We start from the raw sequence: 25,587 nt of genomic DNA on the forward strand, positions 1-25,587 counted from the left end.
TTTTTGGTTTTCTAAAAATCTATGGGAGGGGGATGTTACAAATCTACAAATCTGGAGTTAAGCTTCCCTCATTATCCCTAACGCATGGCAAAAGATCAATCGGTAGGTAAGGATTTTCAAATACAGCCTATTTTGACGACAAATTGTTATTTGGGAAATAGAATTACTAGAGATGGATGAAGCAGGAGCGATATAAAATGCCGAATAGCACAGGCGAAATGAGCCTTGAGTCAAAAATATAATTTGTTTACATCAAAAATTAATTTAGATGTCAGGAAAACATTTTTGAAAGTATATGTTTGGAGCATAGCTTTATATGAAAGTGAAACTTGGACTATCAGAGTACCTGAGAAGAAAAGATTAGAAGCTTTTGAAATACGGTGCTATAGGAGAATGTTAAAAATCAGATGGGTGGATATAGTGACAAATGAAGAGGTGTTGCAGCAAATAGATGAAGAAAGAAGCGTTTGGAAAAATATAGTTAAAAGAAGAGACAGACTTATAGGCCACATATTAAGGCATCCTGGAATAGTCGCTTTAATATTGGAGGGACAGGTAGAAGGAAATAATTGTGCAGGCAGGCAGCATATGGAATATGTAAAATAAATTGTTAGGGATGTTGGATGTAGGGGGTATACCAAAATGAAACCACTGGCACTAGATAGGGAATCTTAGAGAACTGCATCAAACCAGTCAAATGACTGAAGACAAAAAAAAGCCACCTTATATCTGCATGAAGAATTATGTCACCATACTGAGTACCTGATGCATTAAAAATATTTTGAAACAATCTTATAAAAGATGATCTGATATATTTCATCACATGATTTAAAACTTTCATGACATAATCAAACTTTAAAACCTTTGCATGTAAATCCTATATCCTGGTGGATATTGCAATGATAAGAAATAAATTTTGGAAATGATTCATCCTTAGTACAGAGATAGAAATCCATTATTCCTGCCAGTTGTAGAAGGTGCTCCATCTGTTGTTATAGCAACAAGCTCTGAAAGTGGAAAGTTACTTTCTTTGACAAATTTAAGGAACGCACTATATATGTCTACTCTCTTAGTTTGTCCATGAAGTGGCAGCAATTTGACAAACTCTTCCTTCACTGTGAAATCATATAAAATAATTCTAGTAAATACACACAACTCAACAATGTCAGACATGTCAGTACTTTCATCAAACTGGAGTGAAAAATATTCACATAATTGCAAATCCTGATGTAATTTTTGTTCCAAATTATTAGAAATCTGTTCAACCCACCTAGCAACAGATTGGCGAGATAATTGTAGTCCTTTAAAGGAAGACGTAAGTGCAGATTTATCTCTGTGACTTTCAAACAGAGATTCAGTGGCACTGATCATTGCTTCTTTTAATACTTCCCCATCATTAAATGGTTTTTTCCTTTTAGCTAGTATGCAACAGATTTTGTAAGAAGCTTCTGTCAAGTTACTGGTGTCAGGGTATTCCATTTTAATTCAACAAATGATCAGTGCATCACTCTTTCTGATTTTGATGATATTTGGTATATGATAACTACCCACCTTTTAGTGGCCAAAAAGTATTTTTATATTTAAAAAAAAAATTTTTTCTTGTGCAATAGACTATTTTCTAACTCATCAACAGGTAAAAACAGCCATTTTCGTTACTTTTTCCATGACCTCTAGCATTCTTATTTTAAATCTTATAGAATGTGAAAAAAAGCTTTTTGGAAAGAGTAAAGATGGAACATCAGCTTAATGTACTCAAAATTCATTTTGTTACATAACCTAATCTTGTAATGTTTACTGAAGTAACAATTACAAATTGTTTTTTTTTTTAATTTTGGGTCCAATGGAAATAATAAGGGGCTTAGGGTAACAGGTCTATTTTTTACCTTTTAACTCTTAGGTACTATTAGTACTTATAAAAAAAAAATTGGACTGTTACAGTGTCCATTAAAAAAAATGGCCACCAAATCATAATATTTTGAAAATGTCTTACTTTTGGGTCCCAGAAACCACATGTGGGACAGGTGGTAAAAATCTGAAATGTTTACAGCAATAAGTACTTTAAAACCATTTAAAATTTATTTTGTTACTCATAGAGGTTGATGCGTAATGAAGCCAACAAAACCGCTAAAAGCACTGTTCCTTCTAACCGTAAACAAATTATCCAAAAATACTGGTATGTTTCTTTTCAGATTATAAAAATTTCAACTAAACTCATTGGAATGAATAAATTGATAATTAATAAATCGTGAATTACAAAATGATAAATAATAATTAACAAAATTATAAACAATTCAAATACATTAACAAGTTGTTCAATCTACTTTTACCTTATTTTATTCCTGTTAATGGAAGTTATGAATAAGTCTTGCAGTTTTTGATAATAAAGACAAACTTAACTTAACAACTTAGTGCTCCTGCCATTTTTTTATTGAGTAGAACTGATAAGTCCTCATTCATCTTTGGTGTAATGTTGTGTCCTCTTCCAGTATTTGATAGTAAAAGCTCTGAAGATGTGAGAATCTTTAAAATATTTTCCAGTTAAACCCATGTTTGACTATCCCTCAGTGATTTCTTGAATGAAGTACCGGCACCCTGCAGATGGAAAAAGTGTATTCAATAGTCCTCCTCATTTTCATGTATTTTGACTTCTGACTCGAAGATAATTTCAAAATCAAAATCATCCCAGGTTTCTTGCCGTAATCTGAGCACTTCATTAGTGCCTTCACATTTTTCACACTGTGATAGCATGCACGTTTCATTTTCTATATCACATACCTTGTTAGAAAGGAGAATTTTATAATCAAATCTCATTTTTAGAGCAGATAACATGATTTTTAAATTTTGGAGGGCGACACACACATACAGAGTGAGTACCTGACCCACCAGCCAGAGCCCAAAATTTAGGTCTTAAATGCAAATTTTAAAAAACCAATTTTTGAATTATGTTTTTCTTTGAAGACTGTGTACAGTTCATTTAAGTTACATAACATAAGCCTTTTTTGAATATTAATTTTCTTCCCTTCAGCTTGTCTTACAGACACAATACTTCTAACCCTGGCATCATTTGGCTGTGCTCATCACTCTGGTAAAAATCTTGACACATTTAATAACATTTTTAGCAATTACATGACGGTTTCTTTTTGCCAATTTGTGACAAAATTCCACTTGTTTTAATTAATATTTGGATTGACGAGCTAAATACTGACTAACACTATACTCATTTTGAATGCTCCAGCCGCTTAGTAATAAACTTAAAATATTCATTTTTTCCTGGGTTGAAGTAACTGTTTTCATAATATCTTTTATATTAATGATTAGTTCTTCATATTCCTTACATAAATGAGCATAATTTTGTGGTACTAAACTGGTTTCTTTTGTAGAAGTATTTAAATCAAAGGAATCATTTAATTTACCGGTAGCTGACTCGGCTCTTTTTGTTTCTTTATTTTTTTAAATTGGGCTGATCGATAATTTTTTAACCTTAACAGGGGAAATACCAAGTGCTGAACAAGCTTTATTTACCGACATGACTGTAACACATTGAAGCTCAAATACATCTCGACATTTCGGTTTGCTATCTGTATCATCTTGTGGTTTTTTTTTTAAGCATTTTGTACACAGTGCTCTGCCTGGAATTAATTTCAAATTTGGATTGCTTGTTGAAAGTGTCAAAGATATTTCTTGAAGTGATTTCTTAACCGGTTTAGTGTGACAGCTAAATGGGTCAGAGCAACTTTACCCGTTAATATGAAAATATTTCTAAATATTCAGTTTTATGAAAAGTTCAGATATGTTTTGCTTCAGTATATCCACTTCTTAAATATATCAATGTTATTTGCTGTTCAGTTAGCTCTAAAGTATCGTGCAATACTGGAGATCCATTGTAACTCAATTTGTGACATACTGTTTTGAGTGTGAATGCCAATTGAACACTCCATAATCCGTTTTTATAAAATGCAAGGGTTCTTACAATAACAATACAGTTAGTATAAATTATAAAACTACCAATTGCAGCTTATTTTGTCCTGTCCCAGTTTCTCTACAGCTAAAATAAAATTTCTCTAATTAACAAAATTAAAAATAAAAGACGCATAAAAGAGAAGTTCACTGCTATTAAAATTACTTTATAAACAAGTGTACATTATCTAACCACAGTATTAACACTAGCAACAATGCAACATATCACATTGAAATCCAAACAGTAACTGAGCCTTCTACAATGTTTACATTTAGAATTATGCAAACATTTATGTCTTTCACTTTCGTGTTTAAACATGAGTCTGTGTTTACGGTTCATACTTTAAGTAACAAACTATCTAGAATATAAGCTATCTCATAATAGACATATAAACATATTTTGTACAGTAGGCCTACATTATTACCTGAAAACATACATGCTGTGAATATTTTGTATACATTGTTCATGGCTAGAAGGAAAGGTGTTTTTAGTGGTTTTGATGGCTTCATTACTTGTCAACCACTTTGAGTAACAAAATACATTTTATATGGTTTTAAAGTACGTAAAAATTTCAGATTTTTGCCACCTGTCCCACATGTGGTTTTTGGGCCCCAAAAATGAGACATTTTCAAAATCTTATGATTTGGCGGCCATTTTTTTAAATTTTTTAATGAAAGACACTTCGTAACATTCAAATTTTTTTTATAAGTACTATTAGTACCTAAGAGTTAAAAGGTAAAAAACAGGCCTGTTACCCTAAGCCCTTCATTATTTATTTTGGGCCCAAAGTTTGAAAATACATTTTGTAAACGTAACTTTAGGAAAGATTGCAAGGTTTGGTTATGTAAAAAAATAAATTTTGAATACACTAAGATGAAGTTCCATGTTTACCTTTTAGACCCTCTGTATGATGTAAAATAAAAATGCTACAGCTCATGGAAAAAGTGATGAAAGTAGCTGTTTTTACCTTTTGGCAAGTTAAAAAATAGTCTATTACTAAAAAAAAATAATTTTTTTAAAATGTTAAACAATATTTTTTAGCTACTACAAGGTGGATATTATACACCAAATATCATCAAAAATAGTGATGCAATAAAATTTTTGAAAATTTGTTGAATTAAAATGGAATGCCCCTGTCCTGAACTGGTTTCATAAATACGGATTGTTGCAATTGTAATTTAGATTTAAGGTCTTTCACTTTGTGTTTTTCTCAGTTCAGAATTCACAGGAAATTCATTATTAAACTGTTTGTGATTAGTCAAAAAATTTCACTCTACATTACTTCTTTTAGAAACAGACACGCTATCATTACACAATAAACACACAGGTTTTCCCCTATATTCAATAAAACAATATTGGTTCTCTCATTCACTGTTAAAGCTGTTTGTTTTCTGATTTTTAGTCATATTAAGACTACACTAGTTATTATGTTAAAATAATATATAATAATTTAAAGAACTTCACTTTAAAAATACTTACAACATGTAGAACATATAACATACCACAACACGAGATAATGCAATAAATTGTACTAGCAAAACATAGACCTACTTCACTTCACAACTTCGAAGTTATACTGAAGTTAAAATATGACAAGAATGGAATGGCATTCAAAGAGTCAGAATTGTTAAAATGTGTCATATTCATCTCCTTATTGGCCGAAGACTTAATTATGTTTAATGATAGAAGAAGCTCATTGGTTTTGCTAAATAACAGAAAATTCACTGGGTACACCACATGGAAATTAATTCACTCTCTCTTGCGAGAAATATCTGTTTCTATTTTAGGAATGTCATCTTAAAATTGATTTTGGGAAATACAAATAATGAAAGGGACTCTGTTTTAACAAAGTACAGAAAAATCACTGTCTTTTAAAACTGACAGGTTTAAATTTATTAACAACTTGTAAGTGGGATTTCTGAGGAACCAGAAATGACCCTCATTAATTTAACTAAATGTTTGAAAAATCAGTGTTTTGGTGAATAATGCAACAATTGCTAAAAAAAAAAAAATCTGTTTTAAAAATGTCAGTTTGAAATTTATTACAAAGAATGCTAGGAACTTGAGTGGAAAGCAGACCACCAGGTGGGTGACAATTAGGTAGCTTGTCGAGCTAGACCCCCTGCTAGGAGGGTCTTATATCTACTTATACCATTGCAAATGTGGGTTGTAAGGAAATTAATTTGTCAACAGTGACAAAGAAATGAACCCATGTTACAAAGGCCGGCAGAATTACTTCTGTTGAACTACTGGAAAATATAACTACTAAAATGTATTGTTTATATCCTTTGTAAGATGTAAAATATAATGTGAATTAGTATTAAAAATTGGCAAATGAGCACGGGCATCATGGTGCCCATGGGCCCCGAGTTGGGCAAGATCTAGTTTATTAAACAAAATCTTTCAGAGATAAGCATTTTAAAAGTTTTAGTGTACAATCATAAAAGTTTCAAATCACTGTAAATCGGCATATGACAAACTTGAGTAGAACTTATATTTTATGTGGCGAAGGAATTACAGTCATGTTCACTTCAATGTCATATGTGAGTACCATTGTTTAACCCTTTTGTTACGATTACTTTAAAAGAAAGTGCCTTCCAAGTCATAGTAGGTTTTCAGAAACAATTCAGTAAATTTAAACGAGGCTGATAGACAGATTGCTTTTTAGTGCTTACCTAATAAAATTTTATTATGTATTTTTATAATTTATCTGAATTATTGCCTGAATTGAAAGCCTTATCTCCATGCAACTTGTAGCTGAACAGTTTATTGTGCAGCTGGATGCTTTGGCATACCATATTCACCTGAGGAGAGCGAGTTCTTTTAGGAAGTCTGGGTTTTTCGTTGATTATACTTTTGTATAACCAGCTTTTGTAGTGATAAACAAAACCTGATTTTATAAATGGGGTCTATAACATTTTAATATCTTACTACAAAACATTTCAGTTGCTGTTAAGACATTTTCATTGCTGTTCTCATGCTGATATTATTGCATAATTTTTTTTAATTAGGTAAACATATTTATTATATGGCTGAAAAATCTGGTGGATTTTAATTGTGTCCATTCATTTAGAACATAAAGAAAAACAAATTAAAGAAATTTTATATCACACTAATGTAAATAAACAAAGATTTCAAGAAAATAGCTCACAGATTAAAAAAAAATTGGTCGTTATGTGTCACAACAATAAAATAATGAATGACCTTAAATAATTTTAATTGCCAAATAATATGAACAAAAAAATTGAGTAGTTTTGTTTAAATGTTAATTAAATAGTTAAATCTAACTTAGCTCTGAGATTTTTACATTCCCATCTACATTAGAGTAATCTAGGTAGATAAATTAAATGATATCAATAAGTGCCTGTTTTTTTATATTATTTTTTTTTATGGGGCTCTTTACAACCTGAGAGGTTCCCTAAACAAACATTTGTTTTGGCAATAACTATTTTGGTTGTTCACCCTTAAAAAAAGTATTAAAAAAATGACATTCACCACCAATAGTTGGCTAGATAAAATATTCACTAAAGTGTTCTTTTCTTATATGTTGTTTTGAGCAGTTTCATATTACAAGCTTTTAAAGATTTATAACTTGGTCCTAAAGGACTAATGTAGAATTTTTTTAAAATGTAATAACTTTAAAACATGGCTGTAGGAGATTTAGTACATTTATTGCAATATTTTGTGACTGTTTACTTGGATAATTTAATGTATTTTGTTTGTTTCTTTCTGTAGTGTTTGTTTTGCATTTGTTTATTCTCTATTGGTTATAATTGTGTTGTTATATGAGTATTACATATTTATATAATATATGTAATATAGTTTTTATTAGTTACATGAATATATTTTATAAAAAGATGTTTTGGCTTTCAGTAATATTTAAATAAAATATTAATCTAGTTCCACTGAATTATTATACTTAATTATTATAACAAACAGAAATATATATAATATATTGCAAGGTATGAGATATTTATTATGAAATAAATTAAAAAAAAAAATTATTTTCAGGTGACAATGATGTAGAGGTTATTGAAGCATCTACTAATGCTTTGAGAGCAATATTAACAAAACTGGTATCAATGCAGTACCCTGGTCTTTCTCAGATGACACAATCAGACTTAGAGGTAAGTACTGCAGTTAGTTCATGAGCAAGATAATGAACTACACTGATATATAAATCATTCTTTCTAACAGTCTGCCTTTTTTCATACCCTTGATCCCTTTATTTAGATTATCAGTTCTGTTGGTCAGGTCTGACTGCTAGGTTCTCATTTGTTAATGTCAAGACAAGACCTTACAGCTATTGATCCTTGGTTTCTGGTAGGGAGGCTGCCCATTGACTCCTGGACTCTGCTGTTGTTTGTAATAAATTTAATAGTCTAAATTACTTTAATACTTGGACCACAAAATGTAAATAAAAGAAATAAATAAGTATATAAACTCTGCATTATTAAGGGAAAAATATTTTATTTAAAAAATAATTGTCTGTAATATTATTATATTACTATTTATCATCAAATCACACCTAACTACAACTTTACCAATCACATCTAGAGTTGTAACTCAGGACCTAAACCCACCAGAGGTGACTCCTTGACAGTCAATCATGAAAAGTCTTTTAAGCAATACTTCTCTTACTAAACCCAGCAATACCAGAGTTCAGAAAAGGCAGCATTTGGATACGGTGGGCTGCCGCTTAGAAGATAACATGCGATCGGAAGCATTGAAATGCCTCAACACTACATACACGAACAAGAAAAATACGAAGTCCAAAATCAATCCAAAGCAAATTACCTACATTTCAACACAATATAAACTCACTCATGCAGACTGGTAAACTAAAAGTTATAACTGACCCAATGGACCAACGCAAAATTCTCACCATGGGGATCTGCAGGAAATAAGAAACACCAACCAGGATGCTGCAGAATCTCAAGGACATAGGCTCTACAAAGATAAACCTGGGAAGAGAGTAATGAAAAATGTACGACACTTTGGGAACAACCTCTTTAGTCAATAAACTCCATACAAGAATTCAAGTCACAACCCCAAGAATCTCAACATTCATCCTAAAAGCATCTAATAAAATCTACACTGTAATAAACACCCATGTACCCACTAATAATAAAAATAAGTTTACAAAAGACTGAAAAGAAACAGAAAAGTTTTGGGATCTATTCGACCTGACTGTGAATAACATCCCCAAAAACCATGTTAAACAATTAATCAGAGACTTCAATGCTCAATTAGGCAGAGAAAGAAGATACCGCGACATCATCGGAAAATGGCCTGCCCAAAAGAAAACAGACAGAGATTTGTTGATATCTACAGAAACCACAACCTAACCTTGAAATCCACATATTTCAAGAGAAAAACTCAAAACCTGGAAACACCCCGACTACACTAAAGGAGAATGGCAACTTGACCATGTTTTGATGGACAAACACCACTGCAAGGAGGAGTAGACACAGGCTCAGGCCACTATGATCTCGAATTTAAAATTAAATTTACTCCCTAAGGAAAGTAACAAAACCAAGCCCCAAAAACTAAAAGAAAAATGGACCATACCCACCCAAGTAGTCAAGAATAAAAATTACCAAACAGCAACAAAAAAAATAATCACGGATAAACTCGAATATCCAGTCAACAACATTAAACAAATCAGAAAAATTAGCCTCAATAAAATCCCATAAAAAAACAGCAATGGTGGAACAGTGAATGTGATGAAATAGTGGAGAAAAGACATTAAGTATGGCTATTTCACCAATCCCAAAAATCAGAAACATCCTTCCAAAATGTAGTAAAACAACAAAAAGAAATCACCTGACCTCAAAGGAGAATCATAAAGACACACTGAAGTCAGTAAAAGAATTCAATAAAACACAGTCATGAGGCTGCTACAGAACCTTCAAAACTCAGCTCCAAAAATACGACCTCCCCCCTTCCCCACAAATACTAATAAAGAATGAAAATGGTAAACTGGCCCATAACAATAAACACAACACAGAAATCATAGCTAAATATTTCAACTAACTCCTAAATTGCGAAGAACTAACAGTACTCGTACACTTCAACACCAACACCCCAATAATAACACCATCAGAAAACATCAAACCCTCCCACAATAAAAGAAGTCTACCAAGCACTGATTGTGATGAAGAATTAAAAAACAGTGGAAAATCAGACTTTTGTCGAGGTCTGGAAATATACAGGAAGATCAGAAAAAATGCCCTACATCAACTTATCAAATCTAGATTAAAGAACTACAGGAACACTGGACGACAGCCCTCATCCATCTGCTACAAAAAAAGGGGGCAAAACAAACCCTAACAATTACAGGTGAATCTCACTCTTAGACACAACATAAAAAATTGTTTCAAGTATCTTCCTCAACATGATCGATTCACAACTTGAGAAAGATCTAGGAGAATACCAGGGAGGTTTCAGACCCTGGAGGAGCTGTCCAAACCACATCTTGAGTTTCAAGCTAATAATGGATTATAACAAGAAAAGAAACAGAGAAGTGATATAATCCACAGAGAATGCTACTAAAAATTCTAAGAACCGTGGACTACATACCAGATTAATAAACATGATAAAACTGATCCTCACAAACACTAAGTTGAAAGTAAAATTCAGAGGCGAGCTCTCTGAACCATTTGAGATAAAAACAGGACTGCACCAAGGTGATGGGATGTCACTGCTATTATTCAACTGCACTTTAGAAATAATAATGAGGGAATGGCACTAAACATAGGCCGAAAAATCAAAACAATTTTTCTTGGTTTCACCGACGACTTGGCACTGCCAGAAAATGACATTGACGAAACTAAATCACAGATATTAGAACTTCAAAACATTGCAGATAAAATTGGCCTCAAAATATCATTTGAAAAGACAGAGATTATGCTCAAAAAACCAACACGATTAAAAGAGTTGAAATCAAAATAATAACCCAATTTAAATATCTCCGTGAAATAATAACAAGCAACCTAAATGAAAAAACCATGATCCAAATAAGAAGAAATAAAGTAGCTAAAGCTCAAAAATTAACCTTGAACACTTACACTTATCAATAAACGTAAAAATAAGACACTACAACACAATTATAAAACCAGAAGCCATTTATGCAGCAGAAAACTCTTCCATCTGAACGAACAATCAAAGACAGACAGACTCCATAAAATCAAAAGAAGAATTGGAAGAACTTGCATCAATAAACAGTACTAGAAAGACGAGCAGTGTTGGATTGTGCCCAACAAAGTGATGGGTTCTAATTCTTTGCCTAGCGAAGAATTAGAACCCATCACTGATGCTGTGGGTAAGGAGAGACTAGGTTTCTTTGGGCTTCTAATGAGGATGCAAGATAAACTTCTGAAACAACTAGTACAGTACAATCTCAACTCGAAAAACATCAAGACAGGATGCAGATGGATCAGAGAAATAAGAGAGTATCTGAAGGAAATCTGCCTTACACCAGAAGATACTACAGATGAAATAAAATTAAATAAGAAAATCAAGAACAAAAACACTCCCTTCATACTCACAACACGAAAATTTTCAACACTAGAAAGGAGACAAAGATCGGAACATATGAAAAGTACTGGTAGGACCACAAGGCTCAAACAGTTCCATCCGAGAGACTTTGATATTGGACTGACTAAAGTGATCCTATGCAGTCACAAAAGATAATAATAATTAAATTGCAATGAAATATTTTACATTGTTATATTAAGTTTTATTTTTCACTTTTTGTAATATTTTTTTACTAATAATAATGAAAAAAAAAAATGTATTGAAAACTGAAAGTGTAATGAAAAATATATATATTTGGTTCGGGTTGTTTGTCTATGCATTGGTAGCTTCTGTAAAACATTTTTAATTACAAAAAAAGTTTTCCAGTTTTGTTTTTGTAATTTGATAGTACAATTAGTTTTTATAATACATGATAGTTTTGAATTGTAAATAATAATAGTATTCTTCCAGGTACTTTTTAGAATTGTACAGAACTGTAAAGATAACAATGTATGTGCTAATGTTACACAAGTTATTGGTGCTCTTGGTGTTTTCTGCGCCAACAAAAATTTAAATTTTTTGCTAAAGGTACGTATAATTTGTATTTCATTGTAATAGAAGGTTTTATATTTCTTTGTCATTGTGTACATAGTATATATATGTATTATGTATAATATATATATATATATATATATATATATATATATATAGTATCATTTTATGAAAGTTTATATTTGATCTATGTTCTCTCAGTAATATAATGTATTTTCATGTCGTTTAATTAAATTAACAAATAACAGTACTATAAAAAAACAAGAATTCATGTTGCTTATTTTACATTTTGATGCTTGTATGTCAAATATCTATCCTGTACTGTAAAATATTAAAAATTGATTTATCTAGAAGTTGATAATTAATGCGAATTATAAATCTCAGTAAGAATTTTATTGGTAAAACGATGGTAGTAATTTTTGTGATTTAATTGTGTTTAAAATTTTTGTAATACATGCCAAACAACCATTTTCCATAGACAGTTATTAAGTAGAGAGGTAAAGGAACTGTTGATGTGTGTAAATGATTGTTCAAATATGTAATTTCATTTGATTAAAGTATTATTGTGTGTATATATTTACATTGTGAATAAGTAAGTAATGGTCTATAAGATCTATACTTTTTCTTGGTGGTAAAATTCTATTTGCATTTTATCTTAGTTTTACTCAAGTGTGCATGAGGGTTTAGTGAATGCTTATTTGATTTTGTAATAAAGTGTGCAGTAATTTCCATAAAATCATGCTCTATACAATGACAATTTCAGAAGATGTAAAAAACCAAAATGCAGAATGTTTGGTTTAATTTCTTTTTTGCTTAAAAACCACAATTTTTTGTTGAAACCTATCGCTTGGAGTATCATATTATTTTCTTTTTGCAAAAAACCCTTTCACATTGTCATCGGGTCAAAATAATAACAAGAGACTCCTTCTCAGATATTAAAATATTAGTAAAATAGAGTTAAAATTAATATAATAATAGGAATAAAATTGAAATAGTAAAAGAAATGTAACAATTAGGATAATGTATGTAGCTCAAATAAAAAAATAATTTATGATAGGTTAAATCTTATTAAGTATATTAATTCTTCGTAGAAGTAACAATACCCAGTCTAGTACATTCTTGTCATTTCCTAGGAATTGCCATATGCCCCTCGGCAATTTAAATTGCAACATAAGGCCGCATAACATACAGTCCACAAAGATGTGGCGTACAGTCAAGTATCCGCTGACATCAGTATCCGTCAGTAGCTCTGGTACATCCTAATCGCAATTGGCAAAGAACCTCTTCCTCTCAGCGAATTTTTCTGCATGAAGAGTCCCATGATAACACCATATCTTTGATGTGTCAGAGTTTATTATCTGCTGTAGTGGTCCAGTCAGTCACCTTGCCACCTTCTTTGAAGTTTATGTTTAAGTTTAACTTGAGTGGTGAGACGGTTAGCTACATATATCTTTAGCAGCGGAATATGCACGCTCATTACCCAGGATTCCTACATGGCTAGGGATCAGCAGAAATTCACCTGTCTTGTAAAGATTTAATTCGGCAATTGTATTATTTATTGCAGCGTTAGTAAGATGTTTGGAATACAAATCCTCTAAAACTTGGAGAACACTATATGAACTGCTACAGATAACAATATAATAATATTTTGATTTAATTATATTCAAGGCCATTTTGATGGCGTACAGTTCAGCATTGTAGACACTTGTAATACCAGGTAGACCAAACACATAAGTTTTGTCATTTACAACAAAAGTGCATCCAATGTATCATTCTACTTCGACAACAAACCTAGACTGTTGCATCCGGGTTTGTCTCTGATAGGAAATCATGAAATGTTTGCTGAAAGATGAGAGGAGTTGTTAATTTTTATTATATATGGTGAGATCATAATTAAAATTAATGGGGTTGAGTCTCCACATTGGATATGTGTAGGGATAGGTTGGGAAGACAGAAGGTGGGTAAAAATGTAAAAGTTTCATTAAACACCAGGTATGGACACCCATTAGTGCTGTATTATGTGGATGGTTTTCATACTGTTGGAAATGAGGATTTGCGAGGACTGCTTTAAGAACCGGGTGATGTGGTTATCCTTTAAGACAGGCAACGTTAGATGCTAGCAGCCGGTCCTATCCTAAAATGATAGCTCAACACAGTCAACAAGTATGCTTGCAACAGGGCTTGATCAAAATGCACCAGTGGCATATATGTAGCATCTTAAGCATGATATGACTCACTGAAGAGTAGATGAAACAACCATAATCTAAATTGGATCGGACTAAAGAATAATAAAAATGTAACATACATGATCAGATGTAACCTCACTTGATGTTGCTAAAGACTCGTAGCACATCTACAATTTTTAAACATGTCGCCTTTAGCTGTTTTGTGTGTTTGCCCTTCTAAGACGATTGTTGAAAAGTAAAGCTAGAAATTTAACATCAGGAGAGATAAGCAGTTAGCTCTCCATTGACCTGCACTTTTGGAGTGAGATGGTCTCATAGACCAGAAAAGACTACACATTTTGTTTTCTCCGGTAAGAACATGAAGCCAGTGATTTTGGATCAAATTTCAAGATAAGATATAATATTCTATAGTAGTCTCTCAGCTGTGGCTGTTGTAACGAGTTGTAATGTATATAGCAAAATCATCATCAAATTGAAAACATGAAACAGGTGGTTGCACTTATACTGCTGTAGTAAACAAGGTGGCATTTAATACACTTGCTTGAGGCACTCCATTTTCCAAGGTAGTGTTACTCGACATAGAATCTCTAAAACAAACACGGAATGAACAGTCATTTAGGAAACCCCTACTAAAAGCAAGTATTTTGCTCATGACTGCCCATTCTTTAAAGGTATTTAGAATACCTCATTGCCAGTCTGTGTAATATACCCTTTTGATGTCAAAGAAAATAGCGACGAGTTGGTGAACAGAAAAGCATTTTGGATAGCTGTTTCTATTGATACCAGATAATCAATAGTAGATCATCCTTGGCGGAAAACACATTGTTCTGGAAATATCAGAGTGTGATATCAGTGTTTCTCTAAATACCAGGTAAGCCATCGGTCAACATTCTCTTGAAGTATGAAATAAAGAACTTGAAAATGGGATTTAAAAACATACTTATTCTACAAATACATTGTACGCATAGAATACAGTAAACTATACAAATCAAATTTGGATCAGCTGGATTGTGGTTAACTGGTGACTTGATAATGGTGATCTACACTTTGGATAATGTAATAATTAAAAATTAGCAGCATTACTGTTTATTGATTTAATAATGAACCCAGTAACTGATAATATCACCTTTCAACTTCTAGCTCACCCTCCTTGGGCTTGTAGTTGTTCATTTGCTTACTGAGATGACCTTTGCCAATTGTTTTTAAAAAACTTATTCGATCTTCATTTCCGTATTGTTGTCCCGTTGACATTCTTAATAACATTTTTACAGTTTTGTTTTGTTTATTGTGTAGAAATATTGTATTATTAATTGAAGAATTAATTAAATTTAATATTCAATACGTATTCGATTTTTTAAATATTATAATTTATCATTATTATAATTATTTGTACAAAATTTTGCCATTGAATATAAAATTAAAAGGGAAATGTATTTTTTTTATTTTAACGTCGAATACAAAAAGTTCTACCAAACGGGTATTGAAAGAAATTAGAAAATAAGAAAATGCAAAAAAATCATTTATAAGATTTTTTTTTAGTTAAAGTCTAAAATTAATGGTCATTTTGATTTTTATGCAACCATCAGCAGGTACAAATATTAATTCCCAATTAAACAATATCTGTGAAATTTTAGAAACAAATATTTTTATAGTATTGAAGATTAAAAGAATTCTACATATATAAAAGAAAACGTCCTGACTGATGTTCATCAACACCCAGCAAAAACTACTGGATTATACAGGGTGGCCCATATAAAACGCAACCCATCAATCACTCATCCATGAAATTTCAAAAGTCAAGCTTACTCCCCTACTTGTTACTGAAATGGACTCGTCCAACATCTGAACATCGCGGCGGCAGTAGAACACTACCGATAGTAACAATAATGCGATCATAACGTTCAGTGTATTGCTAGAGACGAGATGGTGTTTTTGCTAGATGAACGTGTTTTCATTGTCGAGTCGTACTTCAGTACGAAATCAGTGGTTGCAGTGCAAGATTTGTTTCGCCATAAGTACCCAGATAAACTGGCTCCTAACAAAACATCAGTATTAAGGTTAGTTGCAAAATTTAGAGAGACCGGTTCTGTTAATAACAAGGAACACAAAAGATCTGCGTCAGTGTTGAATACAGATACAGTCACTGAAATCAAAGACCGATTACTCGCCTCGCCAAATAAATCGATCAGACGTTTGTCTGCTGAAATTAATTTGTCTAAATCAACTGTTCATCGGGCGACCAAATGATTACAATTACGACTTTATCGCATTCAAACGGTTCATCGACTTCTTGAGCCCGACAAAGAAAAACAGCTACAATATTGTCAACGGTTCCGTCGATTTCTGCGTGAGGGAATTAATGTTATGGATTTGTTATTTTTCACAGATGAAGCACAGTTTCATTTGGACGGCTACGTAAACAGCCAAAACAGTAGAATTTGGAGTGCTGAAAATCCCCACGTTTATCACGAAAAACAATTACACCCGCAAAAGTTGGGAGTGTGGTGCGCGATATTGCGGAAGAAAATAATCGGTCCTACTTTTTTCGAGTACATCATTAATGCAGAACGATATCAGGATATTTTATTTCAGTTCATCGCACTCTTGGAAGAGGAAGACAGGCACTACTGCCTGCAACATGACGGTGCGACATCGCACTATGCAGGTTCAACTTCTGATTTCATTGAGGAATTCTTTGGTAATCGTGTTGTAGGTCGAGGCTTGTGGCCACCAAGATCTCCAGATTTGACTGCGGCGGATTTTTTTCTACAGGGTTACCTCAAAGAAAAAGCCTACAGCAACAAACCTTGAACACGAACAATTGAAAGTCAATATTGAACAAGCTGTATTAAATATCCAGCCACAAACTTTGAAAAAAGTTGCAAGAAACGCCGTAAAAAGAATTGAAGCTTGTATTCAAGAAGATGGCGGCCACTTCCAACATTTACTCTAAACGTAAGGTAATGGATGGTAATAATAAAAATTACATTTACATTTACACACGCCATTTTATTATTTCAGTACCTACCAATATAAGGTTGGGTTGCGTTTTATATGGGACATCCTGTATATTGATGAAAATTTGTATACATGTTCTTCTTTCAGTGTAAGTGTACACTAAGAAAGGATTTTTTTTTAAATTCAGAGTTTAATGGAGTAACAGTGAAGTTGACTGTTTTTTTGATAACAAATGAAGTTATAAACTTCATTTTCGTGTGTGTAATTTTCATGTAAATATCTACAAACCAATTTCTAGATTCTTAGAAATTCAACCTTGAAAGGATGAAGAAAGGTTAAAAATTTGAACAATGCTTTCAAATTTCCAACTACACTAAACAAACCCCAATCACTGTTTTGGGGCTTGTAAATAAATATTGGTATATCTAAAGACCATTTCTGACTTTTTTTATTTTTTTAAGTGGTGTGAAGGTGTATAGCACAGTGGCTCAACCAACACAGCCACTATTACTGTATGTACAATGCGACTGGCTGCATTTACCTCTGGTTACTTGACTAAAACATAAAATAAAAATAATTTTAAAAAAATGAGAAATGAAGTACAGTCACTTCTTAGTGGTTTGTTGGGTAACAATAAGAACTGGGAAAATACATTTTTACTCATATGAAGTATGAGTAACCAGTTAAACTAATATTTTTAAGATTAAGACTATTTTGAGACCACATTCTTAGATCACTCAAAGTTAAGGCCTGAACTGACCAAATTGTTGCTGTAAAGAAATTACAATACACTGATAGATTTTATAAATTGAACAGGCTTTAATTTGTATTTATTATTATTCTCATAAGCATGAGTTTAATGAACACATGGTAGTTCAGGGATTAAAGCCCCCTGGTTAGACAAAAAGAGCAAGTAAAGTGAGCCCTGACCATGACAGAAATGCCAAGTTAGCATATAGTGCAGGGTCTGCTAGTGTATTTATATATAATGTTAATCAACTTGATCCACCCAAGTACAGAATTAAGAAATATCTTACCTTATTTTGTAGTTTTTCTGCAAGAGTACTTTCACAGGATCCCGCGTCATCAGTTGTATGTAAAAAACTTGTTGTATAAATACATATTAAACATAAAAAATATTAAAAGATTAAAAAGTTAAAAAATAAAAATACAAACTCATATGCAAGGCATCTGGAGTCAATTGGGTAACGTGCTTGTCGCTAGTCAAATACAATACTGGTACTATTTAAGTAAATAAATATTCTATATATCTATGAAAGTGCTGCTGTCTATTACAGCTTTTATAAGGAGATCTTCCCCAAAATTTGTCTAGGTTGATCAAGTTGAATTTTTGTTTGTGTTTATATTTATAATATTTTTTTAATTCACCACAATTTTTATTTATATTGCTTTTTTTAATTTCCAATATTTCTAAATTGGTATTAACATCAGAGATAGAATGTTTATTGTTTATAAGATGATCCGCAACATTAGAAAAGCTCATTTTTTTGTTTTTATAATGCCTAAAATGTTCATATAATCTGGTTTTAAACAATCTATTGGTTTTATCTATATAAATATCTTCACAATCATTACATCTTATCTTCTAAGCACCACATAAATTGTATAAATCGGAGTTGTTATTATTTTTTAAATATTTTTTTATGTGGTTGTTAGTTTTGTATGCAGGTTTAAATTTATCCTTGTCATAAACTTTGGTTATATTTTCAACAACAATATTGGTATATGAATATTTTAAGAAAACGTTATCAACCTTTTGTGTATTATATATTGGTTTTAAAATAATTGTACTGTTAAGTTTTGATACTTGTTTTTTATACATGTTATCAATTAACAAACAACTATACCCATTTTTAATTGCAATATATAAAAAAATTATATAAAATTATATTGCATTTGTAAAAAACAAGTAATCTTGTTTTTTCTTTCTTGTAAAGTTCAATTTGACCAAAAAAAACCCTAAAATGTACTTTTTGTAATAGGCTTACTCATGTATACTTCAAGTAAGGTAATATTAGAAGTCAAGATTTCTGTCATGTAAATGCTGTCTATTTTTAAAATTAGTTCATTTTGCAGGGTTCATTAAACAACTTATCCCTTTCAAGTCTAATTTCATACAAACATAAAATCAAATACTAATTGAAATAATAAGGATAAATTGAACTAAACAAATCTATTAAAGCAAGTATATGTATATTTTTGGTACAAAGAATTATATCACATGTTTATCTAAGAATTAATTTTCTATAAAATTGCTTGAGAATGTTTACCTGATTTTTATAAATGAAATATCAGAATAAAATTCAGTTTATTTTCTAAATCTCCTGTTCAAAAATCATTTACCTATCTATTAACAAATGACTTTAGTCAATAATTGAAAATATTACTATATGACAAATTACTCTAAAATACATGATGTTTGTTTAAACTTTCTGCCTATCCATTAATAGTGTTAAATAAATAGATTTTTAACTAAAATTATTCTTAAAATTTAGTAAACAGTAGTAGAAGTAGTCTTAAGCAATCATAGGTGTTAATATACAAACTAGCAGACATTGAAATTCTGATCTATATTTAAAAATTATTTTATTTTTCATTTTTAAGGATATTGGAAGATTTATTATTGCTATTGCTGAACGTCAGGGCCCTCTTTGGTTGATTGCCGAAGCTTTGGATACTTTAATGGATGTGTTTGCTGAAGATAACACTGATAATGTTGCTCAGGAAATCGCACTTGTGTCCCACCTTTCTGCTATTGCTCCAGTTTTCAAAAAAAAGGTTTTATTTAACATTAATTAATTTAAGGTTATTAATTATTGTTGGTTTTTAATGAAATGGTAGTATAAAACATAAGTTACTTACTGGACCTGTGATGAAATAATCAGCAGAACCACCCATCAGTCGCAATTTATATATTATTCAAAGTTGTTAGTTACACAGACAATAATGAAGCAATAGGAATTTTTAGAAAAATTTTATTTCATTAATAACTTCTGATATTTTTTTCATATTTTAGGTACATTTCATAAGAAAGGTATCTATTTTAATGGGTACCATGATTCGACTTCCAGAAAATTTTGACATATCTTCACGTTTCACATCCCCCAAAACCACCATCAGTTCAAAAGTTTATATATATATATATATTTCACTTTCTTGTGAACACAATAACTGCTGTAATTTTGCGCCAATCACTTTCAAATTTATATATAAAATATAATGATCCAAAATCTTGATCAAGTTTGTTATTGGTCAAAATCAGACCATGGAGGTGGAAATTGGGGGACTTTTTCGAACAAACAATATCACTGTAATTTTCTTATTAAGTAAAATATAGAATTCATTTACAGTTCCTACTATTCTTTGGATAAGGACCTAAAACTTATCTAGGTAAAGTTTTTTGATATCACCAACCATTGGCCCAGGGGATCGAAAAAATGGGGTTTCAAAGACAAAAATCATACCTCCCTTAATAGGCACAATATTGAATCGGTTTAAAGTGAATCTGTTTAGTCCTCTAAATATTACCTAAAACTTTTGTCTGAAACTATTTTTGATATGACCAACCCTTACGGCAAGGGATGACCAAAATATTGCTGGCATTGTAAGAAGATGGGGTTTGTCGTATGCTAAACATCTGAAACTTTTTTCACGTGCAACCATTGTTGTATTGAGTAAATTTGAAGTTTTTCTTAACTTTAAGGTGGAGATTTTTTTTATCCCCTACTTAGCACCCGTGAAATCTACCTCCTCCTTCTGGCATGCTGAAAGGGATTTTTTCTTATTGTTATTATTTATCATAAAAATTTTTTACAATAGGAGGTTACTAATTATTAATAAATTAATATATTTAAATTAAAAACAAAAAAAAAATTAGATGAAATCTGATTCAAACCGATGTGCCCTTGTAAGATCCAAATATTTCATTAATTGAAATTTCATATGGCTGTAACTCTGGAACCAATGAAAATCACTACCACTTATGATATATTGTTGAAAAGCTCTCAGTGAGGGCTTATTACTGTAGTTAACAAAAGTCCAAAATCTAACTTTTTTGGATTTTGGGTTTTTTTTGGACACTTTTAGATTAGTAATTGCAATTATAAGCGGAGGGGGGGGGGGGTGCAGAACTAAATATTACAACAGTTCCAAATATCCATATTGTCAACAGCCTATGGCCAATCGTTTTTGAGTTATGCAAGATACATATATACGTACAGACATCACACCAAAACTGGTCAAAATGGATATTTCCATTGAAATCTGAAAACTGAAACTTTTCGCGATCACAATACTTCCTATATATCATACAAGGAAGTAAAAAAGATAAAAAAAAATAGAAGTAAAGTATATAATTATTCAAAATTTTGTTTTTATTCATAAATTAACAGCAAAATAACTTTTCAAAAGTACTTTTTATCACAATTTGTTTAATATATATATATATATATATATATATATATATAATCAAAAAAGGAATTTTAAAATATCTGCAATGTAGATTTTGTAGTAAAGTTTACTTCATAGTTTTGATTATTTATTTTAGAGTTTGTAACTGTAACTTTTATCATTACATGTCTGAGAAAAAAGAGTTGTTGAGTTCTTACCATTTATAAAAAACACATTTCAGTGATACAATATATTTTGTTCATCCCATTCTTTATTTATTGTTGTATTTAGAAAGAGCAGAAGCATCTTTGTTCATGTGATTGTTTAAAGAGGAAAAATTCCTTTGTTTACTATAAACAGTTTGAAGGTATTAATTAAATATTGTCGTTTTGAACTATACTAAAATTTAGATTAATGAAAATTATAATGTAACTCATGTTTTGTTATTTTGTATATCTCTTCTTCTAAAAAATCTTAATATATAGAGGGAAGTAGGAAATAACACCTTTATCCATATCCTAATTTTTGATTTGCTTTTCAGTGTTTCTAGGTTCACAAGAAAAATATAGTTTTGAATCATTCTAGCATGATCGTTTTATAAATTTATTATATTCACTATAATTTTATTTTATATATTTATTATATTAAATTTATTTAGTATTTTGATTAACGCAAACTGTAAAATTTGATGAAATTTATTGTTTCTTGTGTACTTTTAGGTACGAGCTGAGCGAAAAACACTTGGAGACCATTACGCTCTTGTTACTACTGCGAATAGTAATCTCACAAGATTTATTTCTTATAAAAAAAATCGTCCAAATTGTATACAAATAAGTAATGGTAAATAAAAATGGTTATTATTGAGTCGTTAATTTTTCTAACCTACAAAATTAGTTTAATACAATGTTACCAAGTTTTTTATGTACTGTAAAACTAGCGGAGGTTCATTTCATTACCTAGAATCAAATTAGATGAACTGATTTTCTGAAATTTGATATTTAATTAAAATACCAATTATACAAACAAAAAAAACGGGAGGGGGAATATTAGAAATCGTGTACACTTAGGATATAATTCAGTTTTCAGTTTTCCTGAAATTATACAAATTTTTGAAGGTATATTAGAAATGTTAGTGTTGCACATTTCCAGCTGTGAAAGTGTAATACATTGTTTCGTACCAAAAGGGATATATATATATTACTTGTTTCTTTCTTATGGCTGTGATGCTTACCCAGCATACATGTCATAAGAACCACTAGCCAGAGTAGTTTTTCTTTCTTTGAGAGTAGTGATACTCATTATACAGCCAGTCTATGTTTTGAAGGTGTCATTTAAACTGAATACACCTGTATTTTGATGAGTTGATATGAACAATGCATTTGCCTCTGTTAAGAAGGCAATTGAAAACACTTCACTTTTCACACCAACATATCATAAGAATTTTTATGAAAATAGCCTTACCATTTTTTAGGAATGACTGTTTATCACATCAGTCCATATAAAATGTAAAATAGTTGTGTTGTTTTATTATATTATTATTATTATGCTTTTACGGCCAACATGGGACCACTTAAGTCAATTTTAGTTGGATCTTTTCTGAGAAAAGCGTGCTATTTTACTCTTTCGAGCTGCCCAGTATTTCTTCATCCGTTCAGATCTTGCTTTCTTTTCTTCATCTGTAAACACCCTCTTCGTTGTATTTTGTCGTTTGTCTGTCTTTTGTTTAAATCTAATGCTTTTATCTTTTAGCTTTGTAATTTTTCCAGTTTTATTCTGTAGGTCAGTCAGGGAAATTCCCAATTCTTTCATATCTTCTCTAATTTCTTTGATCCATCCTACTTCTAGCTTTTGGAACCAGAGCTTTTCAATGATATTTCTTGACGGTCTTGTTTGCGGTGTCCTTATGAGATGACCGAAGAAAGAGATTCTTTTTTTCCGCATAGTATCAGTAACAGGCTCTATTTCTCGATACACCACCTCATTTGGCACAATCCACCATCGGCCTTCTTTTTGGTGTTTTTTATTGATACACGTTCTGACAATTCTCCTCTATTTTCAGAATTTTTTCAATTCGGTTTTTCTGAGTGATTTTGAAAAGGGTCTCGCTTCCGTAGGTGACTTCTAGCTGTACTACAGTTTTATAATGTTTAAGTTTTGTTTTAGCAGAAAGGCATTTTTTGTTATATGTTGACCAAGTTAATTTTTGGGATTTAATCATTTCATTTGTCCTGTTTTGCCATGTCACTTTTTCATTTAAATTATAAGTTATTATTTCCCCTAGATATTTAAATTGTTTTACTATTTTAATTTTCTGATTGTTTACCGTAATGTGCTCTATTACCAGAGGATCTATGGCCATTAGTTCAGTTTTTTCGAAAGAGATATGAAGCCCTATCTTTTGTGCTAGGTTTTGAAGGCTCATGATTTGTGTTTTGGCTTCTTGAATATTATTTGCTAAAAGAGCGAGGTCATCTGCAAATCCTAGGCAATTTAGTGTGATGGAGTTTTTCTTAGTACCCATTTTTATATTTTTGGGATTTATTTCATACCATTTTCTCATGACAAATTCAAGGGCGCAGTTAAAAAGGAGTGGTGAGAGGCCGTCTCCTTGCCTCAATCCAGTTTTTATGTAGAAGGGTTGAGAGAGTTCACCTCTGAATTTCACTCTGGACTGGGTATTGGTTAAAGTTAATTTTATCATGTTTACGAGTTTAGGGTGAAGGCCCAGGTTTCTCAGAATATTCAGCATGGATGGTCGGTGTATACAATCATAGGCCCTTTTAAAGTCGACGAAGGTGATTATTAGTTGTTTTTTCCGTCTTTTATATAAGTCCATCATAAGTTTTAGGGATATTATTTGCTCCGGGCAACCTCTCCATGGCCTAAATCCCCCTTGGTATTCCCCAAGTTCCAGTTCAAGTTGGTCTTTGCAGTTGTGTTGTTTATATATACACAATGTTAAGAAAATGTTTTAACTGTTAACAATATTTGCATCGTGTAATAAGAGTGATTAATTATTCATTAATGATTAAAGAGGCAAATGGAAATAGTGGAAAGACTATTTATAAATGAACTTAAAATGGTCCAATGTTCAAATTGGTATGCCTGACATAGAAAATATCAGCATTCAAATAAAATTCCATAATCTTTTCAAAATAAAAATTATAATCTCTAGTTTATTTTATGTTGGCTCTCCTTGAAAAGAACAGTGTGCTGTGATACAATTTTTATTTTCCTGAGGTGTAACACTGGCTTAAATTCACTCAGAGATGTTAAAGTAATATGGTAAAAATGATTTTATCCATGCAAATTTTTATAAGTGATTTGAACATTTTAAATTGAGTAGAACAAGTGTCGCCTATTTTCATCATAGCAAAATCACATTAATAATTTTATTCGCTAGGATGGACATATACAAATTTGAGAGATTGCTGAAATTTACAGTGTGATTATTGGCACTGTCCATTTCATTATCCATGACAATTACCACAAAATGTGTTAAAAACAATGTACAGTCATGTAATTTATACAAGCATGTCATAAAAGAATTGTTTGAAATTAAAGTAAAACCCCCAATAACGAAGAAATATCTTGGTTTTCTTTCAAGGCATAATTCATCTGCATGATAATGCCTGTCCAGAGTTGGTCTGGGAAGTATTACCTCATTCACTTTACAGTCTTGATCACATCATCAATTTTTTTTTTGTTCCTCAAAGAGTTTGCAGAGTTTGGCAGCAATGAGTAAGTCAAGAATCTGTTATAAGAATAGTTCAGAACCAAGGTGAACAATTCTTTATTACTGCAATAAGAAAGCTCACAGAAAGACGGGACAAGTGCCTGTCAAGAGAAATTATTTTGAAAAGCAGCATTAATTTCATTATCATTGTATAAATTTTAATTTTTTCAGTTATTTATCTAATTATTGAATGACCCTCATGTATAGTATTCTTGTGACATTTGATGGTTTTGGTGTGCGCTTCTTTTTTATTTTTGTGTTTGATTGGT

At 31.3% G+C, this 25,587-nt stretch overlaps 1 protein-coding gene across 1 annotated transcript in view; it reads left to right on the plus strand.

The window, feature by feature from the left end:
* LOC142322475 (HEAT repeat-containing protein 3) overlaps window positions 1-22,446 on the plus strand; it is an 83,524-nt gene extending 61,078 nt beyond the window's left edge. Inside the window, exons 11-14 of the mRNA XM_075361592.1 lie at window positions 7,970-8,085; window positions 11,948-12,064; window positions 19,798-19,971; window positions 22,302-22,446. Coding sequence (XP_075217707.1) covers window positions 7,970-8,085; window positions 11,948-12,064; window positions 19,798-19,971; window positions 22,302-22,430 — 536 coding nt within the window. The 3' untranslated portion in view covers window positions 22,431-22,446. The remainder of the gene's footprint in view (window positions 1-7,969; window positions 8,086-11,947; window positions 12,065-19,797; window positions 19,972-22,301) is intronic.
* The last annotated feature ends 3,141 nt before the right edge of the window (window positions 22,447-25,587 follow it).

The sequence above is a fragment of the Lycorma delicatula genome, chromosome 3, assembly GCF_047948215.1.
Source record: "Lycorma delicatula isolate Av1 chromosome 3, ASM4794821v1, whole genome shotgun sequence".
Classification (NCBI taxonomy): Eukaryota; Metazoa; Arthropoda; class Insecta; order Hemiptera; family Fulgoridae; genus Lycorma; species Lycorma delicatula.